Source organism: Ranitomeya variabilis, chromosome 4, assembly GCF_051348905.1.
Source record: "Ranitomeya variabilis isolate aRanVar5 chromosome 4, aRanVar5.hap1, whole genome shotgun sequence".
NCBI classification, from domain to species: domain Eukaryota; kingdom Metazoa; phylum Chordata; class Amphibia; order Anura; family Dendrobatidae; genus Ranitomeya; species Ranitomeya variabilis.
Window position 1 is genome coordinate 717,823,380 of NC_135235.1, and position 27,952 is coordinate 717,851,331.

Genomic DNA, 27,952 nt, shown 5'->3' on the forward strand with positions numbered 1-27,952 from the left:
GTTACATCGGCTCATCTTCTTCTCATTCAGGTCTCTACAATATCGGATCCTCTCAGTGAAGATCTTCTATATAAGAGAATTTTCCTGATTTACCCATCAAGGATGGATATGGACAGAGACAAGATGGCGGAGAGGATATTACACCTCACCCTAGAGATCCTCTTCCGGCTTACTGGAGAGGTGAGAGATTCTGATGACGTCACATTACATCATTCTTATCTGTGGGAATACAAGATGGACAGAACTGGAGAGGTGAGGACTCTGGAAATGTCTGTAGTGAGATTTATTAATGTGTCTTTCCATAACCAGGATTACACAGTAGTGAAGAAGACCTCTAGTGAGCGCTTTCAGGACCCTGTGTCTGAGGGATGGGGAAGACCCCTGAGCCCAATCATGTGGTCTCCACCTCACCCCCTGATACATGAGGACATCAATGACCAGAAGATCCTAGAACTCATCTACAAGATGATTGAGCTGCTGACTGGAGAGGTGACACTGCTGGGAATGCTGTGACATTATACTGTATACCCTGTATGCTGTATATGCTATGAAGGGATCGGGGGATGACGCTATCATTTCATGTGTCAGGTTCCTATAAGGTGTCAGGATTTAGCTGTCTATTTCTCTATGGAGGAGTGGGAGTATTTAGAAGGACACAAAGATCTGTACAAGGACATCATGATGGAGGTTCCCCAGCCCCTCACATCACCAGGTAACAGGACTAAATAAACACGACCTATAATTATCAGTATGTATAGAATGTATTCAGTCCCTGTATGTGTTTCCTCCAGATCTATCCAGTATGAGGACAACACCAGAGAGATGTCCCCGTCCTCTTCTTCCACAGGACTGTAAACAGGAAGATTCCAATGTTCCTCAGGATCATCAGGTAGATGGAGAGAAGGTGTCATGAGATCTCTCCTATGATGTGTAGATGGCTGTGAAGGTCTTGTGCTCAGTCTTGCTTTTTTCACCAGTATTAATGTTTTATAATTTTGTAATGAGAACGGTGGAGATGATCATAGATGGGACTTCTCCATCTGTCTGTGACTTTTACAATCTTTGTTTCAGGGTGAAGATCTGACCCATATTGATACTATAGAGATGTATGTGAGGGGTGATGAGTGGTGTAAAGAGGAGATTCCTACATATGACTACCCAGGTGAGTAGTGACCACTAACTACAGAGAAGTCACAGATTCTTCTCAGTCACCGGCTGTGGCTGCTTTATCAGTGGTGTAGTCCGGCCATATCACAATCGTGTGATCACCATTTTTTCACTCGAACACAACATTTTCTTTCACCCAAAACTGATCAAATGATTTTGCGAATTGAAAGCCCTTCTATGGAGCATACAACCTGCAGGACCCTCCTACGTAAATAAGAAATCAATGACCGTTACCTGTTCAGATCTGTAAACTGCAAATGGAAATGACAGCAAAAGTAGAATGTGCAACAAGTTAGAAAATCTTTCAAAGTAACTTTTATAATCGAACTCTAAGATAGAAATGAGCGAATATGTTCAAAAAACGATCGCCAAACATAAATTCGACATGAATATGGCACATTCGGATTCGTTATTGGGAACAGAAGCAAATTTTTATAAAATCAGAAAAAATCAGTAAGATTTGTTAAAAAGTGTCTGAAAATATTTGTGTTGCCACTAAAGTATCTTGATAAGTTTGACTAGGATAGTGGTGATGTATCATGAGCAGCGTGGGGCACGTGTTTGATGAGGGTAGGGGGTGAGGAGAGCTCAGAGGAGCGGTGTGCTTGTACATTTTATTTTTCTTTATGTGAGCACATTGCAGTTAGCCAATCAGGGCGCAGCAAACGCCCACAATGCTCTGACACAATGTCTTGTGTCATTGGCTTCTGAAATCACATGTCCTTCTCTATGTAAAGAGCTGACATCTTGTTTTAGTGCCATTTTGTCACTAGCACAGTGCTGCTGCTCCTGATGCTGGGCCTAAGAGCTGATAGAAACAACCACCTAGCTATCTAGCTAAAAATCTAAGTCAGATAGTTTAGATAGCTAATGTCCTGTGTGGCTGTGAAATCGACTTTCCGGCAGATTTTTTTTGTGCCATTTCTGAATTCCACAGACAAAGACAGCAGGGTACATTTAACCCTCAACTGGTGAGGTGGGGATTTTTGTCACACAACTGGTGATGTGGGGGATTTCTAAATAAGAGATTTAGAAATCTCTTATTTTTACACAAAATGCAAAGATCACGTTTGTTTTAATCGTTTTCTTATTGGCGATTGATTACACATGAGTATAACAAATTTTTGACACCCACAAGTATCAGAAAATGTAATACTTTGATAAAAATAAAGAAGTTTTCAAAATTTGAAAATGTGTAAAAAAGAGTTACATGAGTGGTGATGTGGGGTTCAGCAAGGCCAAGACAGCACTTAACGACAGCTAGCTCTGTTATGCGTGGCCAGAAGAGAGAGGCCTTGACGACATCCTGTTGACACGGAAATGGATGGAAGCTAGTGAGACACGTATCCTCATACCAGAATTTTTCAATGAATAGCAGCCGAATACAAATTCCCTGGGGTGTGGCAAACCCCACCTCACCAGTTGAGGGTTAATAGAAGTGTGTTGTGCACTGCTTCTATTGTGCTCCATGCACAAGTAGACCTTTCTAAAGTAAATCTTATATTTTCAGTTGCTAAACGTGATACAGCACGCGATATTCTTTGTTATTTAGTGGCGGTGAAAATGTTCTGTGATTTGACTTGTTGCACAGTAAAAAAACATTTTTGGCAGTTGCTAACGTGATACAGCATGCCATATCTCATCTTGTCATTTAGTGGCAGTGAAATTCATCTTTCTGCACAGCTATTGCACAGTAAGAAAAAATTTTTTGTTGTTGTTTATCGTGATACAGCCCACCATATCCCACCTTGTCATTTAATGGCAGTGAAATTCAGCTGTGTGCAGGGCTTATGCAGCGGTAAAAAAAAACACATTTTTTTTCTGTTACTAAATGTGATGCAGGCCACTATATCCTACTTTCATTCAGTGGCGGTGAAATTGTTCTATGATTTGACCTGTTGCACAGTAAAAAAAAGAATTGCAGTCCCTAACGTGATTCAGCACGCCACATCCCACTTTGTCATTCAGTGGCAGTGAAATGGTTCCATGTGCAGAGCTGTTGCACAGTAAAAAAAATATTTTTTGCAGTTGCTAACGTGATTCAGCACGTCATGTCCCACCTTGTCATTTAGTGGTGGTGAAATTCAGCTGTGGGCAAAAATCACGCAGAGTAAAAAAAAATATTTTTTTTTCTGTGACAAACATGATACTGCAGGCTAGATCTGAGTTTGAAATTGTTTTGGGCATATATTCTATTGTATACAGACCTCATCCACAGTAAAAAAAAATACTTTTTTCTGTTAGTAATGTCATACAGCAGGCCAGATGTCAGTTTGAAATTTGTGGGTGCTGATATTGTTCTTCATACTGGGGTACACATGATTAAAATCGAAATTGGTTTTCTCACTATCGTGCTACTTAAAGCAGGCTACATTTCCTCGTTTTATTCTTTGGTGCACATATTGCTCTCCATACAGGTATACACATGATAAAATATAAATTTGTTATTTTACTACCATGCTCCAAAAATTTGGCCACATCTGAAGTTGTAATTCTTTGTGCTCAGATTCTGCTGTATCCAAAGGTCACCAACAGTAAAAATATTTTTTTTCTGTTACTACCATGCTACATAAAGCAGGCCACATTTTATCTTTTAATTATTTTGGGCCCCTATTGTGCTCCAGCCAGAAGTCCACATTTCACAATATAAATTCTTTGTGCTAATAGCGTGGTCTTTAACACTCGGAGCTTTTCTCGGTTTTGCGTTTTCATTTTTTGCTCCCCTTCTTCCCAGAGCCATAACTTTTTTTTATTTTTCTGGCAATATGGCCATGTAGGGCTTGCTTTTTGCTAGACAAGTTGTACTTTTGAACAACACCATTGGTTTTGCCATGTCGTGTACTAGAAAACGGGGAAAAAAGTGCAGTGAAATTGCAAAGAAAGTGCAATCCCACACTTGTTTTTTGTTTGGCTTTTTACTAGGCTCACTAAATGCTAAAAATGCCATTATGATTCTCCAGGTCATTCCGAGTTCATAGACACCAAACATGTCTAGGTTCTCACATATCTATGTGGTGAAACAAAATTCCAAACTGAAAAAAAAAATTGTGCCATTTTCCGATACTCGTAGTGTCTCAAATTTTTGTGATCTCGGGTTGGGTGAGGGTTTATTTTTTGCTCAGCGAACTGACGTTTTTATTGATACCATTTTGGTGAAGATACGATCTTTTGATCGCCTGTTATTGCAGTTTAATGCAATGTTGCGCTGACCAAAATAATTTTGGCGTCTTTACTTTTTTTTTTTCTCTCTATGCCATTTAGCGATCAGGTTATTCCTTTTTTTTATTGATCAGGTGATTCTGAACCCGGCGACACCAAATATGTGTATGTTTGATTTTTTATTATTATTATTTTTTTGTATTTTTAAAAACATTTTTTTTTTCACTTTTAGTATGCTTCAATAGTCTCCATAGTAGATTAGAAGCTGCCATAGCCTGATCGGCTCATGGAGGTGATGTTCAGATCGCCCCTATGTAGCAGAATTACTGCATTGCTATGAGTGCCAACTACTGGGTGGCACTCACAGGAAAACGGCACTGACAAAGCTCGAGGTCTCCAGGAGACCTCAGGTTGTCATGCCAACTCACCGTCACCCGCGATCACGTGACGTGGGTCACCTGTGTGCATATTTCCGTCCCGATAGCTGGAAGCGCAATTTAAATACCGCTGTCAGTTTTAAATGCCGCTATCAGTCAGGGGATTGCGATTCCACCCGCGGCTATAGCGGGCACATATCAGCTGTTCAAAACAGCTGACATGTCCCCGGAAAGATGTGGGGTCACCGCCGGAGCCCACATCAAAGGGAGGGAGACCAACATCGGTATAAATGTACTCCCGATGTCAGTAAGGGGTTAGACTATGCCACATTTAAGCATTGGATATTGCTTAGGGCAGTATTTTCCCTTCCCCCATGACAGCACACCCACCTGAGAGAAGGGATCCGCCCAGTCAGGACAGGAACTCTACTGAAAATAAAAGGGCGGTACCTCTCCCTCGCTTCAGTTGGGTTTCCTGTCCTGACAGGGACCCTCGTGCTGAACAAGGCGGAAGATCATAATCTACTTACCCACTCCCGTCCCGGCGTAGAAGAACAGGCAGGGCCTTTGCGCCGGTCTTCGGGTGATGGAAACGCCGTCCTCGGGTCCGGAGGGCCTTAGTGTCCGAGCGGGCGTAAGGGCAGCACGGTCAGGAGTCCAGGGCTTTTCCATGGCTGCTGCACCGTCCTCCCCCCCCCTCTGCCAGTGTCCAGGAGGGCCGGCCGCTTCCGGGTCGTACACGTCTGACGTCACGTGCAAGGCACGCTGGGAATGGGCGTGTCCGCGTTACGTCGGGGCTGGCGCCGGATCCAAGATGGCAGCGCCCATGAAGAATAAATGCCGGCCGCCTAAAACTATCCCGTCGGCGTGGCAGAGGAGGGGAGGGACTATCGATGGGCACCGGAGGAGGCGGGGAGTGCAGTGGATCCCTCATAAAGAGGGATGACCACAGAAGATGCACTCATGCCCAGAACATTTTCTCCCTTTGCTTCGGGGCCGCCATACTCAAGTCATGTCGGACAATCGAGCAGTGGTGGCTTATATCAACCACCAAGGGGGGACGAGGTCTCATGGAGGTGTCAGATCTACTATTCCAATTAGCGAAACAACACCTGTTATCTCTCACGGCACTACATATAAGGGGCGTTGAAAATACACAAGCAGACTTCCTGAGTCGCAGAGACTTGAGACAGGGGGAATGGTCCTTAAATCCTCAGGTTTTCCAACAAATAGTGCAAACTTGGGGCAAACCAGAGATAGACCTGTTTGCCACCTCACACAACAAAAAAGTCAGGAAGTTCTGCTCCCTAAATCCAAGGGAACATCCATTTGCTGTAGATGCCCTACAAATACCCTGGAAATTCTCCCTGGCCTATGTGGTCCCCCCGATGGCAATGATTCCGACAGTAGTCCGGAAGATCAGAGAGAATCAAGTGGGGGTAATCCTCATAGCTCCGTTTTGGGCAAAGATGCCATGGTTCTCCCTTCTAAGGCAGTTGCCAATTACAGATCCATGGATCTTGCCAGAAGTTCCAGACATGCTTACCCGGGGACCAGTGATCTACTCTCAAGTGAAGGGCTTCCATCTGGTAGCCTGGAATTTGAGAGGGCACTGTTATGAACTGGTGGTTTAGGAGCAACATGGGACGTGCTCTGGAGGAGGTGGTACCTTTACTGACCGCAGACCCTGAACTCAACACAACACTAGAAGTAGCCGTGGAATGTTCCTGTCACTCCCTAGACATCTCGTCACAGCCGGAGAACTAAATACCCCTAAAGATAGAATCAGGAAAGCTATCTTGCCTCAGAGAAAATCCCCAAAAGATAGGCAGCCCCCCACAACAAATATTGACTGTGAGTGAAGAGGGAAATGACATACACAGAATGAAACCAGGATATAGCAAAAGGAAGCCAATCTAGCTAGATAGATAGGACAGGATAGAGTACTATGCGGTCAGTATAAAAATACTAGAAAAATCCACCACAGAGTTTACAAAAATCTCCACCACCTGACTAAAGGTGTGGAGGATAAATCTGCTTCTCCAGAGCTTCCAGCTTAAATGAATAAATCCATACTGACAAGCTGGACTAGAAAAAACATAGAATGTACAGAACTATTAAGTCCACAACATATGGACTACCAAGGACCAAGCCAGGACTTATCTTTGATGATCTGGTCAGAGTAGCAAAGAAATCCAAGCAGAGATGTGACTCCAACCAGGAACATTGACAACTGGCACTAACAGAAGGATAGAGCCAGGCTAAATAGCCGAGCCCAAAAAGACAATCAGTGGAAGCAGCTGCAGACTGCTAAATCCAAGGAGCAGCAGTACCACTTATAACCACCGGAGGGAGCCCAAGAACAGACTTCATAATAGTGCCACTTACAGCCACCGGAGGGAGCCCAAGAGCGGAATTCACAACAGTACCCCCCCCCTTGAGGAGGGGTCACCGAACCCACACCAGAGCCCCCAGGCCGATCAGGACAAGCCAAATGAAAGGCACGAACCAAATCGGCAGCATGAACATCGGAGGCAACAACCCAAGAATTATCCTCCTGGCCATACCCCTTCCACTTGACAAGATACTGAAGCCTCCGCCTTGAAAAACGAGAATCCAAAATTTTCTCAACCACATATTCCAAATCCTCCTCAACCAACACCGGGGCAGGAGGATCAACAGAGGGAACAACAGGCACCACATATCTCCGCAACAAAGATCTATGGAAAACATTATGGATGGCAAAGGAGGCTGGAAGGGCCAAACGAAAAGACACCGGATTGATAATCTCAGAAATCTTATAAGGACCAATAAATCGAGGCTTAAACTTAGGGGAAGAAACCTTCATAGGAACATGACGAGAAGATAACCAGACTAAATCCCCAACCCGAAGCCGGGGACCAACACACCGACGGTGGTTAGCAAAACGTTGAGCCTTTTCCTGAGACAACGTCAAATTGTCCACTACATGAGTCCAAATCTGCTGTAACCTGTCCACCACAGAATCCACACCAGGACAATCAGAAGGCTCAACCTGCCCTGAAGAAAAACGAGGATGAAAACCAAAATTACAAAAGAAAGGCGAAACCAAAGTAGCCGAACTAGCCCGATTATTAAGGGCAAACTCGGCCATCGGCAAGAAAGCCACCCAATCATCCTGATCAGCAGACACAAAGCATCTCAAATAGGTTTCCAAGGTCTGATTAGTTCGCTCAGTTTGGCCTTTTGTCTGAGGATGAAACGCCAAAGAAAAAGACACATCATTGCCCATCCTAGCACAAAAGGACCGCCAAAACCTAGAAACAAACTGGGAACCTCTGTCAGACACAATATTCTCCAGAATGCCATGCAAACGAACCAAATGCTGAAAAAACAACGGAACCAAATCAGAGGAAGAAGGCAATTTAGGCAAAGGTACCAAATGGACCATCTTAGAAAACCGATCACTAACCACCCAGATAACAGATATCTTCTGGGAAACAGGAAGATCCGAAATAAAATCCATGGAAATATGCGTCCAAGGCCTCTCCGGGACCGGCAAAGGCAAAAGCAACCCACTAGCATGGGAACAGCAAGGCTTGGCCCGCGCACAAGTCCCACAGGACTGCACAAAAGAACGCACATCCCGCGACAAGGAAGGCCACCAAAAGGACCTAGCAACCAAATCTCTGGTACCAAAAATCCCAGGATGACCAGCCAACACAGAACAGTGAACCTCAGAAATTACCTTACTAGTCCATCTATCAGGAACAAACAGTTTCCCCACTGGACAGCGGTCAGGTTTATCAGCCTGAAATTCCTGAAGCACCCGCCGTAAATCAGGAGAGATGGCAGAAAGAATCACCCCCTCCTTGAGAATGCCAACCGGCTCAAGGACTCCCGGAGAATCAGGCAAAAAACTCCTAGAGAGAGCATCAGCCTTAACATTCTTAGATCCCGGAAGATATGAGACAACAAAATCAAAATGGGAGAAAAACAGGGACCATCGAGCCTGTCTAGGATTCAACCGCTTGGCAGACTCGAGGTAAATCAGATTCTTATGATCGGTCAAGACCACACCACGGTGCTTGGCTCCCTCAAGCCAATGTCGCCACTCCTTAAATGCCCACTTCATAGCCAACAACTCCCGATTGCCGAAATCATAATTGCGCTCCGCAGGCGAAAACTTTCTGGAAAAGAAGGCACACGGTTTTATCAAAGAACCATCAGAATTCCTCTGAGACAAAACGGCCCCTGCCTCAATCTCAGAAGCGTCAACCTCAACCTGAAAAGGAAGAGAAACATCCGGCTGACGCAACACAGGGGCAGAAGTAAATCGGCGTTTAAGCTCCTGAAAAGTGTCAACCGCCGCAGAGGACCAATTCGTCACATCAGCGCCTTTCTTCGTCAAATCGGTCAGGGGCTTAACCACACTAGAGAAGTTGGCAATGAAACGGCGATAAAAATTAGCAAAGCCCAAAAATTTCTGAAGGCTCTTCACAGATGTGGGTTGAATCCAATCGTGAATGGCCTGGACCTTAACAGGATCCATTTCTATAGACGAGGGAGAAAAAATGAACTCCAAAAAAGAAACCTTCTGAACTCCAAATAGGCACTTAGACCCCTTCACAAATAAAGCATTATCACGAAGGATCTGAAACACCATCCTGACCTGCTTCACATGAGACTCCCAATCATCGGAAAAAATCAAAATATCATCCAAATATACAATCATGAATTTATCAAGATAATTGCGAAAAATATCATGCATGAAGGACTGAAATACAGATCGAGCATTAGAAAGCCCGAATGGCATCACATGGTATTCAAAATGGCCTTCGGGCGTATTAAATGCAGTTTTCCATTCGTCACCCTGTTTAATACGAACAAGATTATACGCCCCTCGAAGGTCAATCTTAGTAAACCAATTAGCCCCCTTAATCCTAGCAAATAAATCAGAAAGCAAAGGTAAAGGGTATTGAAATTTGACCGTGATCTTATTAAGAAGGCGATAATCAATACAGGGTCTCAAGGAGCCATCCTTCTTGGCAACAAAAAAGAATCCTGCTCCCAATGGTGACGAAGATGGACGAATATGCCCCTTCTCCAAAGACTCCTTAACATAACTCCGCATGGCGGCATGTTCTGGCACAGACAGATTGAAAAGTCGGCCCTTAGGGAACTTAGAGCCTTAGAATCAAGTTAATAGCACAATCACAGTCCCTATGTGGAGGAAGGGAACTGGACTTGGGCTCATCAAATACATCCTGGAAATCCGACAAAATCTCAGGAACTTCTGAAGAAGGGGAAGAGGAAATAGACATCAAAGGAACGTCACTATGAACCCCTTGGCAACCCCAACTAGTCACAGAAATAGATTTCCAATCGAGCACAGGATTATGTACTTGTAACCATGGAAAACCCAGTACAACAACATCATGCAAATTATGCAACACCAGAAAACGGCAATCTTCTTGATGTGCTGGAGCCATGCACATGGTCAGCTGTGTCCAATACTGAGGTTTATCCTTGGCCAACGGTGTGGCATCAATGCCCCTCAAAGGAATGGGGCTCTGCAAAGGCTTGGCGAATTCTAAGTTCATTAAGTTCAGGGCAGCACCTGAATCCACAAATGCCATGACAGAAAATGACGACAATGAGCAAATCAAGGTCACAGATAAGAGAAATTTAGGCTGTACAGTACTGATGGTAACAGACCTAGCGACCCTCTTAGTACGCTTAGGGCAATCAGAAATAACATGGGCAGAATCACCACAGTAAAAACATAGCCCATTCTGACGTCTGAATCCCTGCCGATCTGCTCTGGTCAAAATCCTATCACACTGCATAGGCTCAGGACTCCGCTCAGAGGACAATGCCATATTGTGCACAACTCTGCGCTCGCGCAGGCGCCGATCAATCTGAATGGCCAGAGACATAGAATCACACAGACCAGCAGGCGTGGGGAATCCCACCATAACATCTTTAACGGATTCAGAAAGACCATTTCTGAATATTGCTGCCAAAGCATCCTCATTCCATTTAGTGAGCACAGACCATTTCCTAAATTTCTGGCAGTATAATTCTGCCGCTTCCAGACCCTGACACAGGGTCAACAAAGTTTTTTCTGCATGATCCACTGAATTAGGTTCGTCATACAATAATCCAAGCGCTTGAAAAATTGCATCTACATTAAGCAATGCTGGATTCCCTGATTCAAGGCAGAATGCCCAGTCCTGAGGATCGCCACGCAGCAGAGAGATGACAATTTTAACCTGCTGAATGGGATCACCAGAGGAACGGGGTTTCAAAGCAAAAAACAATTTGCAGTTATTTTTAAAGTTCAAAAACTTAGATCTGTCCCCAAAAAACAGGTCTGGCGTTGGAATTCTAGGCTCTAAAGCCGGAGTCTGAACGACATAATCTTGAATACTCTGTACTCTTGCAGCAAGTTGAACCACACGAGAAAACAAACCCTGAACATCCATGCCAACGCCAAGATCCTGAACCACCCAGAGATTAAGAGGAAAAAAAAAGACATAACAAACTGCAAAAGAAAAAAAAATAGCACAGAACTCTTTTTTTTTTCCTTCATTGTCGGCCAGTTGTACTGTTATGAACTGGTGGTTTAGGAGCAACATGGGACATGCTCTGGAGGAGGTGGTACCTTTACTGACCGCAGACCCTGAACTCAACACAACACTAGAAGTAGCCGTGGAATGTTCCTGTCACTCCCTAGACATCTCGTCACAGCCGGAGAACTAAATACTCCTAAAGATAGAATCAGGAAAGCTATCTTGCCTCAGAGAAAATCCCCAAAAGATAGGCAGCCCCCCACAAATATTGACTGTGAGTGAAGAGGGAAATGACATACACAGAATGAAACCAGGATATAGCAAAAGGAGGCCAATCTAGCTAGATAGATAGGACAGGATAGAGTACTATGCGGTCAGTATAAAAATACTAGAAAAATCCACCACAGAGTTTACAAAAATCTCCACCACCTGACTAAAGGTGTGGAGGATAAATCTGCTTCTCCAGAGCTTCCAGCTTAAATGAATAAATCCATACTGACAAGCTGGACTAGAAAAAACATAGAATGTACAGAACTATTAAGTCCACAACATATGGACTACCAAGGACCAAGCCAGGACTTATCTTTGATGATCTGGTCAGAGTAGTAAAGAAATCCAAGCAGAGATGTGACTCCAACCAGGAACATTGACAACTGGCACTAACAAAAGGATAGAGCCAGGCTAAATAGCCGAGCCCAAAAAGACAATCAGTGGAAGCAGCTGCAGACTGCTAAATCCAAGGAGCAGCAGTACCACTTATAACCACCAGAGGGAGCCCAAGAACAGAATTCATAATAGTGCCACTTACAGCCACCGGAGGGAGCCCAAGAGCGGAATTCACAACAGGGCACTACTGAGTCTCCAAGCATTCTCACCAGGGTTAGTCTCCACCCTGTTGAAAAGTAGAAAACCTATCACATCCAAAATATACGGTAGTACATGGAAGAAGTTCCTAGACTTCCCGGGGGAACCGTTGGAGATGTAGCGCCAGTGGGACCTATCCTAGAATTTCTACAGGCAGGGTTGCAACTCGGGTTAGCAACTAGCACCCTCAAGGTTCAAGTTTCAGCCCTGGGGGCCCTATATAACTGCAACCTATCTTCCAATAAGTGGGTGTCTCGGTTCATAAAGTCTTGTAGTAGGTCTAGGCCGGTCATTGTCCCGAAGATCCCTCCCTGGGACCTGAATCTGGTCTTGGAGGCTTTAACCAGAAACCCCTTTGAGTCTTTACTTTACAGGAGTTATCACCGATGTTACTTACACTTAAAACAGTATTGCTGGCAGCCTTAACATCGGCCCATAGATTGGGCGACTTACAGGCCCTGTCTATATGCCCTCCATGTACTCATATTTTTGAAGACAGAGTAGTTCTAAGACCAGATCCAGCCTATCCCCCCAAGGTAGTCCTTAAGTTCCATAGGAGTCAAGAGATCACCTTACCATCATTTTGCAATAATCCTAGGAACCCAGGGAGCAAAAGTTCCATACATTAGACGTGAGGAGGTCCATGTTACATTACTGGACCATAACTAGTCAGTGGAGGAAAGATCAGTCCCTGTTTGTAGCCTTCCAGGGTAGTAAACACGGGTATGGGGTAGCTAAAAGTACCATTGCCAGATGGATCAGGTAGGCCATTAGTTTATCCTACTCTGCGAGTGGCGCTCCAGTTCCTAAAGGCATCAAGGCTCACTCCCCCAGATACGTGGCTACCTCCTGGGCAGAGAAGGCTTAGGTATCAATTGATCAGATTTGTAAGGCCGCTACCTGGTCCTCACCCTCAACCTTCTTCAAATACTACCGGCTAGATCTATCTTCCGCTGGTGACCTGACCTTTGGTAGAAGGGTGCTGCAAGCGGTGGTCCTTCCCTAAGGAGTTTCAATCTACAAAAGTCTCTCAGGTGTGCTGTCATGGGGGAAGGGAAAACACCAAGGTTGCTTACTGGTAGCCGGTTTTTCCGAAACCCATGACCGCACCTGTATATTCCTCCCCTTTATCACTCCGTTGGTGTGCACTATAGTTTGGGTGTTTTTAGTTGATATAATGTGGTGATGGTTTTGCCATGTGTACTAACCAGGGGGGGCTCTTATGCTCTGTAAACCAACTGAAGCAAGGGAGACGTACCTCCCTTTTATTTTCAGTAGGGTTCCTGTCCTGACTGGGCGGATCCCCTCTCTCAGGTGTGCTGTCATGGGTTCTGAAAAAATCGGCTACCTGTAAGTAACCTTGGTGTTTCTTGCTAAAGTTTGATCAGTAACTGGTGGCTGAGTGACAGATGTAGCCATGGTGCTCTGAGAGCTGTGCTAAATTCAGGCAACACAAATGAAGGAGACCCAACGTGGATACCAAACATTTCCAAAAATTATGGACAGATACCACTAAAAGTGGCATCAATTTCTCTTTACCGTATTTTGTGGTTTATAAGACGCACCCCAAATTTTGAGGAGAAAAATAGGAAAAAAAACTTTTTTAATAAAATGTTGCTTCTTACAATCCATGCGTCTTATTGCTTACCGGGGGTGGTAGCTGTTGTGAGGCAGGGTCCCAGGGATGCTGCTGGCAGAGGTAGGAGTGGGGCGATGCTGCGGACCCCAGACTGGGAGAAAGGGGTGTTCGGATGTGCGACGCTGCGAGTGTTCGGTGGTGCAGGGGTTCCGCCGACATTTTGTGAAAGCCTGGAGCCCCCTTACTTTCATGGTTTACTTGTGGACTCTGGGCCGCTGGGGGCGGCGCATGTGTAATCTCATCTTTCGAGATCTTGGAGTTGAGATCTCCATCTGTGCATGCGCTGCCCCCGGGGAGCCATTTCCCGGAGTCCACCGCAATGTAAACCATGGAAGTGCCGGGGTCCTGAGCTTTCACAAATTATCGGCGGAGCCCCCACACCACCGATCACCCGCAGTGTCGCACCTCCAAACACCCCCTCATCCCAGCCTGCAGCATTGCACCACTCTTGCCTCATCGAGCAGTGACCGTGGCCAGTAAGGTATACTCGAATTATAAGATGCACCCCCATTTTCCCCAAAAACATTTTTGGGAAAAAAGTGTGTCTTATAATCCGAAAAATATGGTATTTATTTTTTTTACTCACTTATATTGCGTCAATAATTTCACAGCGCTTTACAGACATTAATGGCACTTTCCCCATTGGCTCTCACAAGCTAAATTTCCTATCAGTATGTCTTTGAAGTGTGGAAAGAGAAATGAATACCGGAGGAAACCCTCGCAAAAACATGGGAAGAACATACAAACTTCTTGCAGATGCTGTCCTTGGTGGGGTTGGAACACAGGACTCCAGGGCTATAAGGCTGCTAATATTTTTGCATTGATGAGTCAATGTTCCCGGGGTTGCAAGCCTTTCACTGTGATACACACACTGTGTGCCTCACTGCTGTCTTGGGGAAACCCATTGTCAAGATTGTCATGCATGTTTTGATACTGCACCATAGGCGTATCCCTTTCCAGGGGGGGGGTAACAATTGGCAAAATGTACTTTTGTATTGTGGATTGAACAGACTGGCAACCTAATTGTCATCACTATTTCGAATCCTAACAATATGGGCAACAATCATGTTGCAGATAGTGCTGCAAGAAAGCGCTTATGGGCTGGTCTCTTTCATGAGGTCCAAGTCTATAGTCTGTTGGTGGCAGGATAGCACTTAAGCTTGCTTCCTCCATCCCCCTGGGCAACCACTGTCAACTGACAGAGCACTGACAGAGAGTGAATAATTATCCTCTTCATCACCTAACTGTTTCGTATTCATCACCTCCTTCCTCCTTGTCCTTCTCCATTTGTTTCTTCCATGGCTACCGCCAGTGAGACAACAGACTGGAACTTAGAGATATTGTTAACCATTCCTCATCCTCCTCTGCCTCCTCCTCTTCCCCCCGGGACCACCACCACCTCCTCCCACAGAGTATTCATAGTGTAATCCAACATGTAGATGACCGAAATAGTGATTCTGATGACTGCATCGTCAGCGCTAATCATCTTAGTATCCATTTCAAAAATGTGCAGAAGGGTGCAGAGGTCCTTCATCTGTGCCAATCTGTAAGTTTGAATTGCACCATATCTGTACTGCGTTGTGCCAGGCTATGCAAAATGTCATACTACACCAGGTCTTGGAGCTGATACCACAGTCGCTGCAACGTGTGCAGAGTTGAAAGCCACGGTGTTGTCACATCGCATATCAACAGTTAACCGGTAGGCCGACAGATCTTTATACCAACTTAAGAGGAATGCTGTAAGTGAGCACACAATGAGACTGGTTTTTGCAGCAGGGCATCCAGACTGGGACAGTAGCGGAGGAATTGCGGTACCATCAGGTTGAGCATGCGAGCTGTTCAAGGCACGTGTGTGAGGTTGCCCTCGTTTAGGGCCGCCACCATTATCACACACAGCCTTCCCTGGCTTCAGGTTCAGTGGAGAAATCCAATACTTAGCATGGATAGTTGTCCACAACTCTTGATTTGTATGATTGCGATCTCCAAGTCATATTCATTTAAACACTGCCTGATTGCATTGAGCCCTGGCTGTGCAGTGCGGAGGTGGGGGGATTCTTTCTGCAGTGTTGGAACGTGTGTCTCATTAAGGCAGAGGTTGAGGGTGTAGGTGGAGGCCCTAGAGGAGGTGGAGCAGGCAGAAGTACTGGAGGAAGTGTTAGAGGGCCTCCTCCTCACTCAACTTTCCCCTCTCCAGTCCATCCTTAATGCAGCAGCCAGGGTCATCTATTTGGCTAATCGCTACCCAGACGCTTACGCTCTGTGCCTGTCATTGCACTGGCTGCCCATACATTATAGGATCCAATTTAAACTGCTTGTTCCCACCCACAAAGCTCTCCACAGAGTGGCACCCCCCTACTTCTCCTCCCTCATTTCTGTTTTTCAGCCAACCTGCTCGTTAGGCTCTGCAAGCGAATTTTGACTAACATCCACCCTAATCCGTACCTCACACTCCCATCTTCAAGACTCCTCACGAGCTGCACCAATCCTCTGGAATGTTCTACCCCAAGAAATTAGGACTAACCACAACTTACACAGTTTTAGGCGCTCCCTAAAAACACATCTGTTTAGGGCGGCCTATCACGTTCCCTAAGTGAAGTCCTTATACACTACTCAAAAAAATAAAGGGAACACTAAAATCCCACATCCTAGATGTATGAAATATTCCAGTTGTAGGCTGATCCAACTTCAATGGAAATGCCTCAAGACAAGGAAATGATGCTGTGTAGTGTGTGGCCTCCACGTGCCTGTATGATCTCCCTACAATGCCTGGGCGTGCTCCTGATGAGGTGGCGGATGGTCTCCTGAGGGATCTCCTCCCTGACCTGGGCTAAAGCATCCGCCAACCTCTGGACAGTCTGCAGTGCAACGTGACGTTGGTGGATGGTGCGAGACATAATGTCCCAGATGTGTTCAATCGGATTCAGGTCTGGGGAATGGGCGGGCCAGTCCATAGCTTCAATGCCTCCATCTTGCAGGAACTGCTGACACACTACAGCCACCCGAGGTCTTGCATTGTCCTGCATTAGGAGGAACACAGGGCCAACCGCACCAGCATATGGTCTCACAAGGAGTCTGAGGATCTCATCTCGGTTTCTAATGGCGGTCAGGCTACCTCTGGCAAGCACATGGATGGCTGTGCGGCCCTCCAAAGAAATGCCACCCCACACCATTACTGACGCACTGCCAAATCGGTCTTGCTGAAGGATGTTGCAGCCAGCAGATCGCTCTCGACGGCATCTCCAGACTCTGTATCACATGTGCTCAGTGTGAACCTGCTTTCATCCGTTAAGAGCACAGGGCGCCAGTGCCGAATTTGCCAAGCATCCTGCACGGTGTTGGGCTGTGAGCACAACCCCCATCTGTGGACGTCGGGCACTCAGACCATCCTTATGGAGTCGGTTTCTAGCCTAAAAACACATCAGTTTAGGGTGGCCTATCACGTTCCCTAATCAAAGTCCTTTTTACATAGATATATAGCCTATTCTCTACTTCTCTGTACATAATTCGCCATCAAACTCACCTGTACTCAAAAGCCTCATGCAGCCTTTATCTACCCCCCCATTTCCTTGATGGCTGGACTATCATTGTAAATAACCACTTGTACTTTGTCACCCCCACCTCATTGTAGATTGTAAGCTCTGAAGAGCAGGGTCGTCATTATGTTTGCTTTAATTGCTTGATTATCGTAAACTTTGTAACTTTTGACTGTTTTTTATATGAACTGCTGACTTGTAAAGCTCTGCAGAATATGTTTGCGCTATATATGTATAAAGGTTATTATTATAAGTAATTTGAAGATGGTGAAGTTCAAGCTCTTAGCTTTGGCATGTGTAGGTGGAAACAATCTTTTACAGGAGCACAATTGCACAAACGAGGACTGGCTGCTGTGCTGACATAAGGTGGAGTAGGGTGAACACAACTAGCTGCTGGACTGTGAGAGAGGTGCAGGCAGAGATGTTACGGTGGATTGAGAAAGATGGGATGTGCTTGGTATGTAAAATCAGTCAAAAGCAGCAGGCATGTCCACTTCCATATCAGCTGACGGACTCTCACTCACCCCGACTGTAGCGTGTAAACAACTGTAGTTTCTGCGGCCGGTGACCTGTGTGACAACACTTGCCATGGTGAGGAATGAGGAAGAATCAGAAGATGCAGTTGATTGGATGGACGGTGGTTGGCGAGGCCTGCTAGTCTGCATTTTAGCACAGTGAGATTCTAAAATTAATGCATGTTGATCGTGCATGTGCCAGTTCACGTATGAAGTATTCAAATTGTTGCATTATTTTAACTCTACTCTGTCGTTTTTAACAAAGTTGGCAGATAATGTGACTTGTGTCATTTTTCACAGTCTGAAAAAAAGACCCAAGCTAGGCTACTGCAGAATCGCAAACTCTGCTGGCCACTGATATATTTGGGGTTGACTCTGTGTCTGTAGGAAGCCGCAACATAACCTCATCAGGATGACCCCCACCCACTGGGGTTAACGTCTGTTGATGACGGTTTAAATTCTGCTTGGACCCTACTTAATACAGCTTGGGATCAAACTGAAAAAAAAATGTGGGCGTTGGTGCAGATGATTTCCTCCTCTTATGAATCTTTGGAGTACTCTTCCAATGCCCATGGCTTAGAATGTGTGATCGATCTGCAGATTCAGACATCTGTGGTTCCCTACAGTCAGTTGGGAGGTTAGAGAGTTGTGACATGGGGGAAAACAAGGGTAATTGGTGGGCCACCTCTGAGGACTGTACTGTGTGTGATGTTAAGGTTGGAGGAAGAGGAGGCGAGGCCACTTGATGCCGCACTTGCAATCTACTGGAACACATGTTCTTTCTGGCCCTCATCTACAAAGCGGACCACTGTGTGGCTGCCAAAGAAAGAGAGTGGAGTAGCCAGTCAAGTTACAAAAGCTGGAAAAATGCTGGGCAATTGCTCACTGCAGCAAAACAAACTCACTTTTCATCTCTCATATCATACCTGTCTCACAACCCTAAATAGCTATTCAGTACTTTCAATTCTCTCCTCCGTCCACCAGGTTCCCCTCCCTCTCCCCTCATCTCAGCTGAAGACTCTACCTCATTCTTCAAGCAGAAGATTGACAACGTAAGTCAAAGCTTTTGCTTAAAGTCCCCACAGCCCCTCCTCATAAGTACTCAACTCTTCTCCTCCAAAACCAACTTCACCATCATTAAAGATCAATTTTCCTTTTTACTCTCCAATCATGTCTTACCAACGGTGAACTTGACCAAATAATGTCCCACCTCATTCCAAACCTTACCACAGTCTTCATCTCAAGCCTAACTCACCTCTTCAACCTGTCACTAACAACTGGTGTCTTCCCCTAATGGTTCAAAAATACCTCGATCACACCCATCCTCAAAAAGGCCTCTCTTAACCCATCCTCTGTGTCTAGCTGTCACCCCATCTCACTTCTCCCCTTGCCAACAAACTACTGGAACAACACGTCCATTGCGAATTGTCCTCCTACTTCTCTTTTTGCTCCATTTGTGACCACTTACAATATGGCTTCCAACCACCCCATTCCACTGAAACTGCCCTGACTGTAGTCACCCACAACCTACTGACCCCCAAATCTAAACAACGCTAGTTTTTCCTTCTCCTGGACTTGTTTTCTGCCTTTGACACAGTTGACCATTCCCTTTTACTACAGACTTTCTGATGTCTTGGCATTACAGACTTGGCTCTTTCTTGGATTTCCTCATACCTAACAGACAGGAAATTCAGTGTCTTCCACTAAAACATCACCTCCTCATCTCACCCCCTATGTGCCAGTGCCCTCCAAGATCCAATTGTAGGCCTGGGCACTATGCTTAGGGCGTGCACATGCTCCCTTCCTCTTAAAGTAACAGTATGCGTTGCCCTAAGGTGTCCCCAGCCAATAGCTGGGTGACACCTTTCGATTTAAGGCTCGTCCAATATGGAGGTGCCTGAGCAATGTTGTTAGTTTGCCTTGCATGCTTGCTAGATGTCAGCCCCCCAGGTCCGCCCGTCTGCTTGTCTATCCTGTACCCATCTGCTCAGACCTGTTTGGTTTCTTCTGTCCATCAGCTGGTCCAGCTTCCACCTGCCAGTGCTCCTCTAACACCTGGTCTAGCCCACACCTGCCAGTGCCCATCTTTATAACACATGGTCCAGTCTGGACCTGCCAGTGCTCTCCTGTTCCTCTGCCGGTCCAGCTTGCACTTGCCAGTGCCCATCTGTGTAACATCCAGTCCAGCTCGCACCTGCTAGTACCTGCAAGTGACTATTTGTGTGACCTGCTAGTGCACATGTGTAGCACCTAGTCCAGCCTGCTAATGCCAGTGCTCATCTGTGTAACTGCCAGTCCAGGTCGCATCTGCCAGTGCAAATCTGTCTAACACCCAGTCCAGCCCGTACCTGCCAGAGCCCATCTGTGTAACACCTGATCCAGTCTGCACCTGTCTGTTCCCATCTGTCTAACACCCAGTCCATTTTGCAGCTACAAGTGCCTATCTATCTAACATCTAGTACAGCCCTCACCTGCCAGTGCCCATCTGTGTAACACCTGGTCAATTCTGCACCTGCCGGTGCTTTTCTGTTCCTCAGCTGGTCCCATCGGCACCAGTGGTTCCAGTGTCCCAACAGTGCCTGCCTGTATTCTTCATCCCTCCTTCAGGCTGTACCAACCTACCCACTCTAAGGTGTCAGCCACCCTCTGTAGGTCGGCCCTGAAGTAGTGCCTGGTACCAGCTCCTTGTCCCTTCTTGGGTCACGGATGTTTGCCTGCTGCTGCTGCTTATCCAAGGTCGAATTTCATAGGCCACCTAGTTACGCCCCTCCAGACTTTCCGAAGGCTATGGCACAGTGGTTCCACAACCTTGCTCATTACAGTCTCCATCTGTTGAGTTGGTTGTAGTGGAAGAGGTGTCTGTCCCTATTATACTAGTTTTACTCTGGTGAAATTGATGCCACTTTAGTAGTGTTTGCTACTAATTTTTGGAAATGTGTAGACTCCTGGTTGGGTCTCCTTCATAGGTGTTGCCTTTAGCAGTAGGCCTCAGAGACCGGCAGGCCTCCACTTACTTTCAGTCAACTACCTATGTTACTATCCTTACAATTTTCTGACAATAGCAGTCTACGAAACTGATATTTGTACCACCTGATTGTGGCTGAGCATAAAGGCAGGTTGAGCTGTTGCATGGGGTTTCAGAGCTCCCAGCACAGCAGGCCTACGCCGATGCCTCACCCATCTCATCTTAATTTGAAGTTCAATTCAAAGTTGTAAATGCTGGCCCAGACCCTGATACCTCATGCATGGCTTAGTTCTGCTGTTCCATTCTAAAATTTGTACTGTGGGTGAATTGAGGCCACTTTTCTGGTGTCTGCCCACAATTTGATGTGTTTTGGCAGCTTTTGGGCCCGTTTGAACTTGTTGTGTATGCGTTTGTTTTTGCCTCCCATTGACTCTAATGGCGTTTGGCTATGTTCGGCGAATAAATCAGAGAGTGTTAATAAATAAATACTCTAATTACCCCAGAGAGGTTTCTCCACTATTTACTCATTTATTACTGATGAAGTCTGTTGAGTTTGGTCATTTCAGTAGATGTGTTATTGTCTTTAGTCACAGTTTTTGACTACTGTAGTTAGTGACCAAAATCGTCAGATTTAACCACTTCCTGGAGTTTTGTGTTCCTAGTCAGGCCCCATTTTTCAAATCTGACATGTATCACTTTATGTGGTGATAACTATTGAATTCTTCACCAAGAATAATAGGAATCAAATGGACCTTACAAATTATTTTCCAACTTCTCTTGAATGTGACAACACCCTATATACAGTTTTTCACTACTGTCTGCGCACATGGCAGAGTTCAGAAGGAAAGCAGCATTCAGCTACTTTTATTTAAACTCTTTTTTTTTTTATTTAAAAAACCTCAGAATAAACAGCATATACAGTATTAACAGGATAATCATCAGATTATGTTATCTATGCTAACAGATATTAATACAGGACCCAATTGCAAATATTACATCATATTTTAAATGGTATCTTTCGCTGTAAAATATTTAAATACATTAATGTATAACTATATATTTTACACAATTAGGACACTGTACTCATCCGTTTATTAGGACAATAAGCAATTTGTCAAACTTAAGGACTTAATGATTTAGAGGCTAGAAATGGCGATACACTCATTGGTTCTTTTGCATCAGTAATCTTATCTCATGCTGGTGAAAAGTTGAAACTTATCAGGGAACATAACGTGAAATTGAGGAAGCTAAAACATTGGGAGATAGGTGCATCAGAGGTGAATCACACCACTTCTCCCAGATTCTATGGAGTTTTTGGGGACATTTTCTATTCCTATACTCTATATTCTCATCCGGTATTATATCTACAAATTTATTCCATTGATTAACGGAAGGTGCCGTTCCCCCCCACCCATCTCAATGCTATCACTTTCCTGGCAAGAAAAAGAGTCTAGTAAGAATTCTATCATAATGTAGCCAAATTTCCTCATCCAAAATTCCCAACACACACAGTTTCGGCACACAATCAATCGGTGCCCCAATGATTCTTGATAATGTAGAAACCACTTCACTCCAATATCTCATCACTGCACAGTTCCAGATAAGATGCCAAAAATCCGCCCCCTATTCCCCACATCTATGACAACCATCAGAGGATAGTCCATCAAACCTATATAGTTTGGATGGGGTAAGGTATGATTGATGTAAAATATATAATTGTATTAATTTATTATTCAGTTGACGAGGTTATCAATTGTCGCAATTTGTCTTCCACAGGAAGTTGAGTGGATGCAACTTTTTAATTAAGCACAAAAGTATATAGTGTGGAAATTACACCCGTAGGGCCCTGGGTAGTAAATACACCTATTAGTGGGTATCTCAATATTCGCATTCTGGGATGTGGGAACTGGTGCGTAATAGCATATCTCATTTGCAGATATGTATAAAAATCGCTATCCCATATTTTTTATGTATTTGGTCAAATGATAACTGTACTGCATTTTCAAATACCTTGTCCAATGTTGTTATTCCTTATTGCTTCCAGGACATAAAATCTTGTAATATCTTAAGATGTGGAAACTCGGGGTTGTCCCATAACTGAGTCTCATCCACCGTTTACTTTCTTTCCAGATCTGTATCGCAAGTTCCTGCACAAATAGAAATCCCTGTGGTGGTTCACAGGATCCCTCCAATATTGCCCATATTGAAATCCTATTTAAAAGTTGCAAAATATGAGCCTCCACATTAGACGGCTTATCGTCCCTCAACCAACTTTTTAAATAATGCAGCTGGCCAGCTAGATAATATAAAAATAAATCAGGTTCTGCATGTCCGCCCTGGCACTTAGGTCTCTGTCAGGCGCGAATAATACTACAGAAATAGGGAGTTGGGACCATTTCTCACATTTTTTTTTAATTATCTCAGTGAGAGGGTATATGTTATCTTTCAAATCTAAAATTGGGCTTTTATTAATATTTATACCAAGATATTTAAATTTGAGTACTTGTAAACCATATTCCAGGTATATTCTCAGTAAGCGGCATGAGGATTTATCCCAATTTATTTTAAGACCTGACCGATTGATTAAACTGATTGTTCTTGGAAGGGATTGCTCTACTCCCAACAAGAAAATAATTAAATAATCCAACCTTATCCAATCTGGCATTTGTTGTGATTCCTTCTACCATAGGGTCTCGTGTGATTTTAAGAGCAAGAAAAAAATGTATGTAGAGAAAAAAGTCCTCCAGACTCAAGTTATGTAAAAAATGAAAAATTTTATTGAAGCAGAAAATTTAAAAAGCTTAAAAATGGAGATGTAGACAGATCATAAAGAAAAAAGCAAACACTGGGCAAATAAATAGGTTGAGTCCAAAGTTATTCATATAGTGCAACCCCTTGCAGAATAGGCTCAAATGAATATGCAAGGAAATGCATGAGGTAGTAATGTAGAAAATCAGATTGTCATAAATAAAGTGCAAGGTGAAAATAACTAAAGTGCAAAGAAGGACCCAAACAAAGTATCTGGACGGTTCTGGGGTTTGTCTCTGGTAACTCCCAGAAAAAAATGTTAAATTAAATGTATAAAAGGTAGATAAAATGACAAGAAGGAATTGATTCATAGGAGAGTCCAGAGACAAAAGTACACATTATAGCACAAAGTCAAATAGGTAATTATCAGCAATTATAGACAATATCATGCAAGGATATGAGGATAAATCCAGGCCAAGAAAAATATCACATATAAATACCAAGGGTCCAGAGGGCTCTAGTGTATCCCCTTAAACGCATACCCTGGATACAGTATACTGGATGCACTGGAGCCCTCTGGACTATAAATAATGTGGACACCCTCTGTTTTTCCACAGACAGATGACGGACATGAGTTGGGGTTTATTTTTTGCTGGATCAGTAGAAGTTTTTATTGGTATTATTTTCGCCTACTTAACATTGTTAGGTGACTTTTTATTCCATATTTGGGAGGCAGAGTGAACAAACAGTTGAGCACCATGCTCTACTGGTTCATCCGATGAGGTTTTCTATTAGACTGTGAACTATTATTGTATTGGTGAATAATTCAATATTTTTATATACCGTATATACTCGAGTATAAGCCGACCCGAGTATAAGCCGACCCCCCTAATTTTGCCACAAAAAACTGGGAAAACTTATTGACTCGAGTATAAGCCTAGGGTGGAAAATGCAACAGCTACCGGTGAATTTCAAAAATAAAAATAGATGCTCCATACTGTTCATTATGGCCCCATAGCTGTGCCATATAGTGCTCTGCACCATTATTGCCCCATAGCTGTGCCATATAGTGCTCTGCACCATTATTGCCCCATAGCTGTGCCATACAGTGCTCTGCACCATTACTGCCCCATAGCTGTGCCATATAGTGCTCTGCACCATTATTGCCCCATAGCTGTGCCATACAGTGCTCTGCACCATTACTGCCCCATAGCTGTGCCATATAGTGCTCTGCACCATTATTGCCCCATAGCTGTGCCATACAGTGCTCTGCACCATTACTGCTCCATAGCTGTGCCATATAGTGCTCTGCACCATTACTGCCCCATAGCTGTGCCATATAGTGCTCTGCACCATTACTGCCCCATAGCTGTGCCATACAGTGCTCTGCACCATTACTGCCCCATAGCTGTGCCATACAGTGCTCTGCACCATTACTGCCCCATAGCTGTGCCATATAGTGCTCTGCACCATTACTGCCCCATAGCTGTGCCATACAGTGCTCTGCACCATTACTGCCCCATAGCTGTGCCATACAGTGCTCTGCACCATTGCCCCATAGCTCTGCCATATAGTGCTCTGCACCGTCCATTATAGCCCCATAGCTGTGCTGCTGCAATAAAAATAATAAAACACATACTCACCTGTCTTGCTTGCAGCTTCTCGGCGCCATCTTCCCGGCGTCTCCCTGCACTGACTGATCAGGCAGAGGGCGGCGCGCACACTATATGCGTCATCGCGCCCTCTGCCTGCAGTCAGTGAGGAGAGAGAGACGCCGGGAAGATGGAGACAGCGCCCGGCGTGTGGAACGAGGAGAGGTGAATATGCGATACTTACCTGCTCCCGGCGTCCCGCTCCTTCCCCCTGCCTGTGTTCGGTGCCGCAGCCTCTTCCTCTGTCAGCGGTCACCGGCACCGCTTCATTAGAGAAATGAATAGGCGGCTCCGCCCCTATGGGAGGTGGAGCAGCCTATTCATTTCTCTAATGAGCGGTCCCACGTGACCGCTCAGGGGAAGAGGCTGCTGCACCCGGAGACCGTGGGACGGGCAGGGGGAGTGACAGGATCGCCGGGACTAGGTAAGTATGCCTCAGCGCCCTCTCCCCCTCACCCGCCGACCCTGCCACAGACCGTGACTCGAGTATAAGCCGAGGGGGCACTTTCAGCCCAAAAATTTGGGCTGAAAATCTCGGCTTATACTCGAGTATATACGGTAACTTGCCATTTTTATGGTTAGTAAGTATAAATGTTCAAAAATATGAAATTCAAGGATATTTTATTTAAAAATAATAATTGGTTTTATTCTTGGCAGATTACTGTACGAGACGATTAGAAGGACAGCTGACATCTTCAATTTTTAAATCAGACGATCTTGAGATCCCACAGAATACAATTGAAGTGAATGCCATTACTCCAGATATGCCATCATCCCTTCACAGCAAAGATCTGTTATCTGATCCTTTGAAACAGGTCCTGCCTTCTGATTCCTTACTAACTACTAGTGAAAATCAATGTCACAAAATAAGTAGTAAAAAACGAATGTCTCCTAAAGTAAAAACAGAATATGGAAATAGTTTTCCCCTCAAAATGTCTTTTCTAAGGAAAGCAAATTGTATCAAACATAAAAATATTCACACAGTAGAGAATATATTTTCTTGTTCCAAGTGTGGGAAATGTTTTAACAAGAAATCAAATTTGGTTAGTCACCAGAGAACTCACACAGGTGAGAAGCCTTTTTCATGTTCAGAATGTGGAAAATGGTTTAACCGGAAATCAACTTTGGTTAGTCACCAGAGAATTCACACTGGGGAGAAGCCTTTTTCATGCTCAGAATGTGGGAAATGTTTTAACTGGAAATCTGATGTTGTGCTACACCAGAGAACCCACACAGGGGAGAAGCCTTTTTCATGTTTAGAATGTGGGAAATGTTTTAACAGAAAATCAGATCTTGTTACTCACCAGAGAATTCACACAGGAAAGCATCCTTTTTCATGTTCAGAATGTGGAAAATATTTTGACCAGAAATCACGTTTGGATAGTCACCAGAGAAGGCACACAGGTGAGAAGCCTTTTTCATGTTCAGAATGTGGGAAATGTTTTAACAGAAAATCAGATCTTGTTAATCACCAGAGAATTCACACTGGAGAGAAGCCTTTTTTATGTTCAGAATGTGGGAAAGGTTTTAACTGGAAATCTGATGTTGTGCTACACCAGAGAACCCACACAGGGGAGAAGCCTTTTTCATGTTTAGAATGTGGGAAATGTTTTAACAGAAAATCAGATCTTGTTACTCACCAGAGAATTCACACTGGGGAGAAGCCTTTTTTATGTTCAGAATGTGGAAAATCTTTTAACCAGAAATCAAGTCTTGTTGGTCATCAGAGAATTCACACCGGTGCAAAGCCTTTTTCATGTTCAGAATGTGGAAAATGTATTGCACTAAAATCAAATTTTTTAAAGCACCAAAGAATTCACACAAGGGAGAAAACTTTTTCATGCTCAGAATGTGGAAAATGTTTTACAAAGAAATCAACTCTTGTTACACATCAGAGAACTCACACATAGGTGAAGCCATTTTAATGGAAAATGTTTTGTGAAGAAATAATCTCTTCTTAGTCACCAGAGCAGTCGCACAGGTGAGAAGCTTTTTTAGATTCTTAATGGTGGAAATGTTTTACTTGGAAATACACACTTAAGGTACCTTCACACTAAGTGACTTTGCAGCGAGAACGACGACGATCCGTGACATTGCAGTGTCCTGTATAGCGATCTCGTTGTGTTTGACATGCAGCAGCGATCTGGATCCCGCTGTGATATCGTTGGTCGGAGCTAGAAGTCCAGAACTTTATTTCGTCGCTTATCACCCGCTGTCATCGCTGGATCGGTGCGTGTGACACCGATCCAGCGATGTGTTAACTTGTAAGCAGGGTAAATATCGGGTTACTAAGCGCAGGGTCGCGCTTAGTAACCCGATATTTACCCTGGTTACCATTGTAAAAGTAAAAAAAAAAACACTACATACTCACCTTCTGATGTCTGTCATGTCCCCCACCGGCGGCTAACCTGCACTGAATGTCACCGCTGTGCTCTGCTTTACGGCCGGCCGGCGCTGACACATTCAGTGCAGGGAAGCCGCCGGCGGGGGACGTGACAGACATCAGAAGGTGAGTATGTACTGTTTTTTTTTAACTTTTACAATGGTAACCAGGGTAAATATCGGGTTACTAAGCGCGGCCCTGTGCTTAGTAACCCGATGTTTACCCTGGTTACCCGGGTGCTGCAGGGGGACTTCGGCATCGTTGAAGACAGTTTCAATGATGCCGAAGTCGTTCCCCTGATCGATGGTCGCTGGAGAGAGCTGTCTGTGTGACAGCTCCCCAGCGACCACACAACGACTTACCAACGATCTCATCGCTGGTCGTGATCGTTGGCAA

The 27,952-nt window shown here is 44.6% G+C and overlaps 1 protein-coding gene across 2 annotated transcripts; it reads left to right on the plus strand.

Moving 5' to 3' along the window:
- On the plus strand, positions 1-27,566 carry LOC143766601 (uncharacterized). 2 transcript variants are annotated; one of them, XM_077254400.1, is made up of 6 exons: positions 1-180; positions 310-489; positions 589-712; positions 792-889; positions 1,072-1,162; positions 25,831-27,566. In XM_077254400.1, the coding sequence occupies exons 1-6, from the start codon at positions 103-105 to the stop codon at positions 27,081-27,083; spliced, it is 1,824 nt and encodes a 607-aa protein (XP_077110515.1). In that variant the 5' UTR covers positions 1-102; the 3' UTR covers positions 27,084-27,566. The 2 variants fall into 2 exon arrangements, with proteins under 2 accessions (XP_077110515.1, XP_077110516.1); XM_077254401.1 differs by lacking the exon at positions 310-489 and having other exon boundaries at positions 1-252.
- Positions 27,567-27,952: the final 386 nt, after the last annotated feature.

Coding starts and splice junctions, on each gene's coding strand:
- LOC143766601 (XM_077254400.1), top strand. CDS start 103: ATGGATATGGACAGAGACAAGATGGCGGAGAGGATATTACACCTCACC. Junction 490..588: donor TTGAGCTGCTGACTGGAGAG/GTGACACTGCTG, acceptor TTCATGTGTCAG/GTTCCTATAAGGTGTCAGGA. Junction 890..1,071: donor ATGTTCCTCAGGATCATCAG/GTAGATGGAGAG, acceptor TCTTTGTTTCAG/GGTGAAGATCTGACCCATAT.